This window comes from Dichomitus squalens (genome assembly GCF_000275845.1).
Source record: "Dichomitus squalens LYAD-421 SS1 unplaced genomic scaffold DICSQscaffold_74, whole genome shotgun sequence".
NCBI classification, from domain to species: Eukaryota; Fungi; Basidiomycota; class Agaricomycetes; order Polyporales; family Polyporaceae; genus Dichomitus; species Dichomitus squalens.
Window position 1 is genome coordinate 117,646 of NW_006766956.1, and position 9,185 is coordinate 126,830.

Below are 9,185 nucleotides of genomic sequence, written 5' to 3' on the forward strand. Positions count from 1 at the left end.
GTACTCCGCTCATATCTGTCTCTTGATCCCTTGGTAAACTGCGCTGCGGGCGCCCGCCCGCTCTAGGGGCGGGGGAGTTCTGACGGACGGCGGGGACACCGCCAGACGTACTCCTGACCGTGGCAAGAGGCAAGACCCAGGGACGTAAGCGTACCCAATGCACGGCAGGTTTATAACCTGTCCCCTTGCCTTCGATGGCCGGGGGTGGACGGGCGACCGCAGCGCACTTTCCTGAGCCCTGCCAATTGCTACTCTTACACCTATGCTCCCGAACGTCTTACTCTAGCCTCTGTCAGTTCCTCGTACTTCCGGTATACCCCTAGCACCATCCGACACTTCTCCTCCTCACACACTCCTAGTTTGCACGAGCCGCTGGCTCGCTTTTGAACCGCCGTACCTTTCTTCTTTAAGTTGTAGTCAGTTGATGTACTTATGGCCTACCATGAGGCTCGGCCTCGCAGGGCAATAAACGGGATCCAGAAGAAGAAGAAGAAGAAAGTTCATTTCTATCATGTCGTATAGCTCTTCGTAAAGATAGTATACACACAGCATGCTCTCGCTCTCTCCATTTCTCGGGCTATACTCATACTCGTCCTTTCATCCTGCCTCGCTGCCAGCACCTTCAATGACCAAGACGATGCAAAGAAGACCCAGTATATTGAGCGCGCATAACATCCCCCCGCCTCTGCACAGGTCCGTCTCGGATGATGGGTACTCCACCCGGCTTGCGCTCAATGGAGAAATGGCTGACATCGTACTGGGACGTCTTCCCGTCCAGGAGCAGCTCTCTCAGGACGCGCCCAAGGAGCGGTACGAACTTCATAGCCCACCCGGCCGTGAACACGACGATGGTCTTCTCCCGAGCGGCATCGCTCTCACCTTGCGCGCCGCGGAGGTACCGCTCTGGCACGAAGTCGAGCACAAACATGTTGTCCGAGACGTTCGTCTGCAGGCAAGTGCCCGCGAACACGGGCACTGGGTGCGGACCCACACCGAGGACGTGCTTGTGGAGCCACTCGCGCGTGTTCTCGAGGTCTTCTGGGGAGATGACGGGGTACTGGCGCTGGTCTGGGTCAGCGATGACGTTTGTCGCAGTGTCCACCGCAATGCGGCACATATTCGGAGGTCCCCAGGGCACCGAGGGAAAGCCGTAGAACAGGTTTGACACGGGCTTTCCACCCGGGATAGGCTTCGAATCCTCCTGGAACTGGAACCACATCTTGTCGAACTGGATGCTCGGGTCGATAGCGTAGTATTCGTAGACCTAGGTCCAAGGGGGTCAGCGCTGACTAGGCCTATGGACAACGATATCAACACTGCCTACCATTTCCCAGATGTTGACGTCCAATGTGAACCCAAACGAAGGGTACAGAATGTGGTTCACGTATGCTCCAGGAGTGATCGCGATCTTGTCTGCCCGGAAAGCAAATGCCCTAGCAAGCGCACTGGCGCCTTTGGGGCCGTGCATCGCCCCCTCTACGACCCAGTTTGCAGAAGGATACGTCCTTGTGTTGTCTGCGCGGACACGCTTGACAGTTGCGTAGTCGAAGAGGTCGACACGATGCTCTCGGCATAGGCGAGTCAGGGTTCGAAGCATGAGGGGGACGTTAATGCAGCCATTGTCAGGCATGTCGATGCCCACCCATTCGTCAGGCAGATTCTGGAAAGGGAGCTTCTCTTCCACACCGTCACGGTCGAGGATTGTATACGCCATGTGGTGTCTATCCAGATTGCGGATTGGGTCCATTAAGGTGCCCTCAGGACCTCCTTCCTGGAGGGCGAATAAGTCAGTACGACGCGGGGTTATGTGACGCGAGCTGCCAACGAACTCCGTATTTCGGATCACCAAAGTTGAGGAGGCCGGTCATAAGCCGTAACGGCTCTCCCGCCTCCGCTTCGAGCTCGTTCCACAGAGACATGCATTGCACGGCAAGATCCGCCATGAAGTCTTCGGTATAGGCCGTCCTGAACATGCGAACCAAGTCCTTAATGATGAGTTAGTTTGATGTCTCATGAGGTTGCATGAGCGACTGCGCACCCCAGAGCTACCGGACTGGTTATAGAATACAGACTGTTCGAGGACAAGAGTCTTTTGCCCAGCCTTTGAACATTCCAACGCCGTCGCGAGCCTATGTCGAGTGCAGATCGATTCAGCATGCTCGTGAAATACGCAATGCGACATCCGCACTTACCCTACTGGGCCGCCACCGATGACTACGACATCGTATTTCGCATACAGGTCATGCTGTTCGGAATTCATGGCCGGTATAGAGTGATCGCAAAGGATGCCGAAAGGGTTGCTGGTGTTTCTGAAAAGCTGCAACAAAGGTAGCGAGTATGAAGCATTGCAAGGACATGACGGAAGTCACTTATATGATGCAAACGTGCCTGTCGTGAGATTCGGTCCTTCGGAACACCGGAGTCAACTGACGTATGCCGCGGGGCGGCGATCTCATATACCGGACGGAGCGTTGACGCGTTCCATGCATCAATGGACGCTATGGACAGTAGATTTGAAATGATTCATATCGATAGCACCGGTGTAGGTAAATCTCGAACACGAAGAAGGGAGTGTTGACGCATTCCATACATCAAAGGACGCTAGGGACAGCACACATGAGATGTTTCACATCGATAGCACCGGTGTTTGTCAAACCCGGTACTACCCCGGTCAAGTCTGGATCAAGGCACATTCTGCAGCAAGGGAACATAAAACACGAGAACGTCGGGCTTTGCAGTCAAAAACCATCACAGCGCTCGCCTTCCTGACATTCGAGTAACGACAACACAATGCCGGTTTCTCTCGCTGCCCGCTCGCCCAACTACAGCTCCGTGCGCGGAGAGGCGGCCAAGCGCGTCGTTCAGGACACGATCAACTTGTACCAAGGTATCTTCCAAAGAGATCCAGGTCCGCAGCTGCCGACAGTCCCGGAGCCTCTGCCCGATGACCAGCGGTCCGCACTCCCCATCTGCATCGTCGGCGCGGGGTGCGCGGGACTCTACGCGGCGATGATCCTCGACACGCTCAGCGTCCCGTACGAGATCCTCGAGGCCAACAACCGCATCGGTGGGCGCATCTACACTTACCGCTTCAACGGCGAGGCAGGCAGGAATGCACCGATCGACGATCCTGCTCGATACGACTACGTGGATATCGGTGCCATGCGCTTCCCAAATATCCCCTTCATGAAGCGCGTCTTCGACCTCTTCGAGGAACTCGGCATGACCGAAGAGAATAGAATGCTTGTCCCCTACCAGTATTCCGCTGCGAACACCTTCGAGCTCTTCAACGGCTTCCGCCACAGCTCCGCTGACTCGGCCCCTGAAGACTTCGACATATTTGGCGTCTCCGAAACCAAAGGGGGGGCGGTTCCTGACGCGTTCGTCGCCCAAGGAGCGGACACCGTCGCGGCGGAGGTCTTCCTGCCGTACCGCGATGCGTTCGAGAAACTGCCGTTCCCCGAGGCGTGGAAGCTGCTGACGGCGGAGGATCCGTACTCTACGCGCGGGTACCTGCTCGCGAAGAAGGACTACCCCGAGACCGTGGTCGAATGGCTCGAGACCTTCGAATCTGCGACCGGGCTCTACAACAACGCCTTCGTGGAGAGTACGATGGACGCCATGGACTTCGGTTCGTCGTCAGCGACAACGGATGCTGGGATACGAGGAAAGGATCTGGACTACCCGTGGTACTGCATCGATGGAGGCGCCGATCACCTCACCACCAGGATGGTGAACCGGATCGACACCAAGCCTATCACTGGGACACGCGTCACGAAGATTGAGCGTACAGAGTCAGGAGAGATGAAGGTGGTCTATCGGACTCACGGTAAGTACTTGATGGTCCTCTTCCTCCGGTTTGCAGCTAACCGAACGCATGTCAGACGGCAAGTCTGCTGAGAAGACGTACTCGCAGGTCATCTGCACAGTACCCCTCGGGTGTCTCGCAGCAATCGACATTCCCAAGGACGACCTCTCGTATATGCAGCGTTTGGCGATCCGCTCCTTGAACTACGACACTTCGACCAAGATCGCCCTCAAGTTCGAATCGCGCTGGTGGGAGGATCCGAAAGTCATGGGCGAGGGTCGAACGATCAAGGGTGGTATCTCGTCTACCGACATCCCGATCCGCACCTGCGTCTACCCGTCGTACGGCTTCCACGCGACGGGGAAAGTTCCAGGTGTGATGCTCGCGAGCTACACCTGGGCGCAGGACGCACAGCGTCTCGGCGGGCTCGCGCAGGGCAAGGGCACCGAGGCCGACGGGCTCCTCGTTGAGCTCACGCTGAACAACCTGTCGCATCTGCACGGCGTGCCCAGGGAGAAGTTCGGTAAGCTCGTCGATCACTACGCATACAACTGGCACAACGACGAGAACGCCCGCGGCGCGTTTGCGTTGTTCGGACCCGGCCAATTCGGTCAGCCGACGCGCAACAACAGCATGTTCGCAAGCATGAAGGCTCCTGCCGCGGACGGGAAGCTTCACGTCGCTGGCGAGGCGACGTCAGTCCACCATGCGTGGGTGCTCGGAGCGCTGAACTCTGCGTGGAGGGCAGTGTACAACGCGCTCGGACAGCTCGATCCGGAGGAGGCGGTGAAGAAGAGGAAGCTTTTGGTGGACCGTTGGGGTATCCCAGACGAGGAAACAACCAAAATGCTGGACCATTTGGCTGTTCTTGCTCAGTACAAAGCAATATAACTCCCTGTGAATGGGGGAAGGTGTATCAGTAGATCTGTACGAGTAGTGGTCTGGCGTAACCTTGTCGTCCAGTACATCCCATACATGCGTAACGATGAGAATGTCAAGATCTGAAACGGTTGCGATGCAACTCGCGAATAGGCCTCTGCTCTGTTAAGTGATGAGTGGCGCTGAGTGCAGGGCTGTTGGAACGTATTCTGACGGATTCAACAGGGACATACCTCCTACGTACTAATCGACGAGCAGACACACATGCCCAACGAGGCATGCGCGGAACGGGACACAAGGCCACGAAAGGTATTTGAGGTATACCGGTGATGCAAAGGAGATCTTGTTGAATGCCGACGGCTCCTGCGGATTTCGCAATCATGAGGTAAGAGAGGTTGGACACGGTACCAGGATACTTGCAGCTCCCGGGTCTTCACGGAGTTCATGGGACAAACAACAATGTCTAGTGTTGGTGACGCCGTTCGTGTCGAAAGTCGAGACGCAAATAGGAAATGGCCAAAACTCACCGCCGTCGGCGATCAATGTACACTCTCTGGCGTCTCGTAACTTGCCCAGCGATCACGACACCTGCAGCCCAACGCCTGCGAAGGGTCCCAGCACGATGATCTATGAAGTGGTCATGGCGGCTCGGTGGGTAAGGATGTCGGGCGGGACGCTCGTCGGGTCGGATCATGGCAACAGCAATCCTCAAGTACCGACGGGCTCGACGTCGGCTACCTGCACACCACCATGATCACCAGACGCGCTCTCTCATCACTCCGCCGCGCCCCTCTCGCTCGTGGGCTTTCTTCTAGGGCATCCACGGTCCTATCTGCGTTGGATATACGGGCTGAGAAGGAGTTGCCTGGTGTGTACGACGGCGAGTGGACGGGGTCGGGTGACGTCCTGGAAAGCGTGTGCCCGACGACCGGAGAGGTCCTCGCACGCGTCAAGTCGGTGGGTGTCTTCTGCGCAAGTAGATGCCGTTCTGCGCGAAACTCACCGTATTTCGTATGGCACACAGGCCACTCCTGCTGAGGTCGAGCGTGCTATTCAGAGATCGAGAGAGGCGTACAAGGTCATACGGAGCGTCCCCGCACCGAAGCGAGGTGAAATATTGAGGCAGATACGGGAGGCGCTGGCGACCAAGGTGTGTACTCGAAGTCGTCTCATGCTGCATCTACATCTCACAACCTTGTGCTTGCATCCATCTTGCACTAGAGAGATGCTCTGGGCGCCCTCGTGTCATTAGAGATGGGGAAGATCCGGACAGAAGGAGAGGGAGAGGTGCAGGAGTTCATTGACATTGTAAGTTCTCGTACACTCGTTTTGGCATTCTGTTCGAGCAAATTCTCAGGCGGATTATGGCGTTGGATTATCTCGTATGATGAATGGTCGAGTCGTCGCGTCTGAGCGTCCGGGTCATAGCATTCTTGAAGGTACGCGCATATAGCCATGCATGAAGGCTCACCTCACGTTTGCTCACATAATCTCGCAGTCCCCAACCCACTTGGAGTGGTCGCGGTGCTTTCCGCGTTCAACTTTCCTGTGGCGGTCTACGGCTGGTGCGTCGAGTGCTCGCCATTATCATGCGCGGCAGCTCACTGCCTGCGCCGTACCGCATCAGGAATCTCGCGTTGTCGTTGGCGGCAGGAAACGCGACACTTTGGAAACCTGCTCCGAGCACGCCTCTTTGCTCTATCGCGGTGACGAAGATCGTCTCAGAAGTGCTGGAGAGGAACGGCGTGCCAGGTGCCGTGGCCGGTCTCGTCCTCGGCGGGAAGGCCGTCGGCGAGCACGTCGTTGGTAGCTCCGACGTGGATATGGTTTCCTTCACGGGCAGCGAAGCCGTCGGACGCGAAGTCGGCAAGGTCGTTCAAGGCCGTTTTGGCAAAGTGCTGCTCGAGCTCGGAGGCAACAACGGTACGTGCACGCTGTTCTCCGTATCCACCGAGCGCCGAAGTCATAACATATGTGCTATATGCAGCTGCTGTCGTCATGCCCGATGCCGACCTAAACCTCGCCGTGCCCGCGGTCTTCTTTGGGGCAGTCGGTACCGCCGGTCAGCGCTGCACGACCACGCGCCGGCTGTATCTTCACTCCAACGTTGTCGAGGACTTCCTCGCACGCCTCGAAGGGCTCTATCAGTCTGTCCGCCCTGGCGACCCGCTTGATCGCTCTACGCTTCTCGGACCCCTGCACAACCGTGCTGCTGTCCAGACCTACGATGCCGCCATCCAGCACCTGAAGGAGATCGGAGCGGAGATCATGACAGGCGGCGCGCTTTACCGCGACCTCGCGAGCCCGCTAAATGGCGGCAATTTCGTCATGCCCACTATCGCGATCCCACAGGAGGTGAACGTGAAGGATAAGGTGTGGAGCACGGAGACGTTCGCCCCGGTGCTCACGGTGGGCGTGTTCGACGAGCTCGAGCAGGCGGTCGAGTGGAACAACGGCGTGCCGCAGGGCTTGAGCAGTAGCCTGTGGACTCGGGACATCAGGAACGTCGGAAAGTGGATCGGGCCTGCTGGCTCGGACTCTGGCATTGTCAACGTCAATGTTGGCACTAGCGGTGCGGAGATTGGGGCTGCGTTTGGCGGCAACAAGGTATGCTCTCGGTGCACAGTGCTTCGCACGTTCCTTCTTACTGAAAACCGGCCATTTCAGAGTACCGGTTGGGGGCGCGAGTCCGGTGGTGACGCTTGGAAGCAATACGTCCGTTGGAGCGCAGCTACGATCAACTTCTCGGACGAGGCTCCCCTTGCGCAGGGCGTGCAGTTCTCGAACACCGCATGAACGCTGGGTCTCATCGTTTGAAGATGATGCCATGGACGATGAATTGTGTGGATTACGCATTTGAGACGTCGTAAGAGCGAAATTGTATCTAGTCGCGACCGACCAAACTTTTCTCAGACCCTCTCAGGCTTGAAGCTTACCGGTTGAAGCTTGAAGGATCGGCCCTATCATGATCGCATGTCCAGCCGCTTGTCTTGATTTGACATCGCAATGTGTCGAGATGGCAAGGAACCGCATGTCGTGCCACTACTATGATCATTGAATGCTTGTCCGTATCCACGCCAATTTCGAGTGAACATTTGCCTGGGACGGCAAGGAAGGCACAAATTCGTTGAACACCATTAAGGAGCCGGCAGCATTTGAGGCCCGAAGCTCAGCGCCAAAATCTACTGTAGCGCCCGCGTCGCGCGCTACTTCTCTTCTCCCCCTCCGTACCTGATCGACGTTGTGCTTCGGGATTGGCCCCTTCCTAATCCTAGCTTCTCCTATCTAACTCTTATCTGTACCGTGTGTTCCCGAACCTTAGAGCTGTTATAGCGCCCGTGAACCGTATATAAACTCAGATCTGTATGTACAAACTCCAGCGTTCAATCGAGACTGACTCGTAACCTGTCTATCCCTCGAGCGAACCTCTCCCCCTCTCGTGACGCGCCACCTACCCCTTCGGGCCAGCGAGCGCGTCATATTTTTGACAGCTAGTCTCTCGACAACAACCATCTCACTCTCGTCTCTCTCTCTCTCTCTCTTTCTCGTCGACTGGGCCTCCTCCGAGTCTGATCAACTCGGGACTCCTTTCGACGACCTATATCGCACGTTCCCGTTCTCTCTCTCCCTGTTAGCTAACCTATTATAAAAACCCAGACATGTCTATTAGATACAACCTCAGACGTCGCCCGCCGGGCACGGAGGTTCTCTCGGCCGCTCAGCCTTCGGTACCAGGTGAGCCGCCCCTTGCAGCAGTCACGGCTGACATTCCTGCCACAGGTAGCCCTCTTACTGGGACCGAGTCCCCTACCGGTGGTGTCAGCCCCGGAACCGAGCGCGGTGTCCCCGCCTCGGGTTCCCAGTCCTCCGCTATTGTAGCTGGGCTGGTGACTGCAGACGCAGATGCCCCGAGGGCTTTAAACTCTCCCGTTTCCGACGCCGGCGAGGGCGTTCGGAAGTATCCAGTGACCGTCGAGGACGGCTCTGACGACGACGGCGGCCCTTGGATTCCAGTCCAACGGCGTCGCCGTGCTCGCAGTGCGGACGCCGCTCCGCCTGCTCGAGATCCCGTCACTGCGCAGGACGGCCCCGTACTCACTTCTCCTCAGCGGACGGCCGTTGATACGGCCGCCGCGAGCCTTACTTCAGCGGAACGGGACCGCTATTCCCGCCGGATGGCAGCGGTCGAGACGACTCGCCCGCGTTCCCTCTCTCCCGAGCATCGGGGTGAGGGTCCCTCTCGGGACAAGGGGAAGACCGTGGATGCACGGAACTGGGGTGCCTCGGGCATCCCAGACGATGAGCTAGACCCTAACGCGCAGAGGCGCGAGCTGCAGTTGTATAGTACTGGGCATCACAATATATTTGATAACTATGATACAGACGAGCAGCGTGCCATGCTGGAGTATTGCCAAGCTCGAAAGCAAGGGCGGAAGGACTCAGAACGTGAGCCGACGGCGGTTACTACACCGGGTGGATCTACCCAGTCGGGCTCCTC

The 9,185-nt window shown here is 57.3% G+C and overlaps 4 protein-coding genes across 4 annotated transcripts; 3 read left to right on the top strand and 1 right to left on the bottom strand.

Moving 5' to 3' along the window:
- Positions 1-557: 557 nt before the first annotated feature.
- On the bottom strand, positions 558-2,290 carry DICSQDRAFT_93653 (FAD/NAD(P)-binding domain-containing protein). The gene is made up of 5 exons (XM_007370732.1): positions 2,193-2,290; positions 2,039-2,129; positions 1,830-1,985; positions 1,325-1,771; positions 558-1,264 (listed from the first exon to the last, which is right to left on the bottom strand). Exons 1-5 carry the CDS (start codon positions 2,258-2,260, stop codon positions 623-625), a joined length of 1,404 nt encoding a protein of 467 aa, XP_007370794.1. The 5' UTR covers positions 2,261-2,290; the 3' UTR covers positions 558-622.
- A 719-nt stretch (positions 2,291-3,009) lies between these two features.
- Positions 3,010-4,699, top strand: DICSQDRAFT_71449 (uncharacterized protein; the record flags this gene model as incomplete). Its single annotated transcript, XM_007370733.1, has 2 exons — positions 3,010-3,843; positions 3,905-4,699. The coding sequence occupies 2 exons, from the start codon at positions 3,010-3,012 to the stop codon at positions 4,697-4,699; spliced, it is 1,629 nt and encodes a 542-aa protein (XP_007370795.1).
- A 738-nt stretch (positions 4,700-5,437) lies between these two features.
- Positions 5,438-7,483, top strand: DICSQDRAFT_71439 (NAD-aldehyde dehydrogenase; the record flags this gene model as incomplete). The annotated part of the gene is made up of 8 exons (XM_007370734.1): positions 5,438-5,644; positions 5,712-5,837; positions 5,909-5,995; positions 6,045-6,126; positions 6,186-6,252; positions 6,315-6,610; positions 6,675-7,294; positions 7,355-7,483. The coding sequence occupies 8 exons, from the start codon at positions 5,438-5,440 to the stop codon at positions 7,481-7,483; spliced, it is 1,614 nt and encodes a 537-aa protein (XP_007370796.1).
- An 863-nt stretch (positions 7,484-8,346) lies between these two features.
- On the top strand, positions 8,347-9,133 carry DICSQDRAFT_174875 (uncharacterized protein; the record flags this gene model as incomplete). Its single annotated transcript, XM_007370735.1, has 2 exons — positions 8,347-8,422; positions 8,468-9,133. Coding segments are annotated over 2 exons (742 nt in total), but the record flags the coding sequence as incomplete, so codon positions are not given.
- Positions 9,134-9,185: the final 52 nt, after the last annotated feature.

Excerpts from the sequence above, each read along its gene's own strand:
- DICSQDRAFT_93653 (XM_007370732.1), bottom strand. The coding sequence starts at position 2,260 with ATGAATTCCGAACAGCATGACCTGTATGCGAAATACGATGTCGTAGTC. Across the intron at positions 1,772-1,829 it reads TTGGTGATCCGAAATACGGA|GAAGGAGGTCCTGAGGGCAC; the intron begins GTTCGTTGGCAG and ends TTCGCCCTCCAG. Across the intron at positions 1,265-1,324 it reads ACGTCAACATCTGGGAAATG|GTCTACGAATACTACGCTAT; the intron begins GTAGGCAGTGTT and ends CCTTGGACCTAG.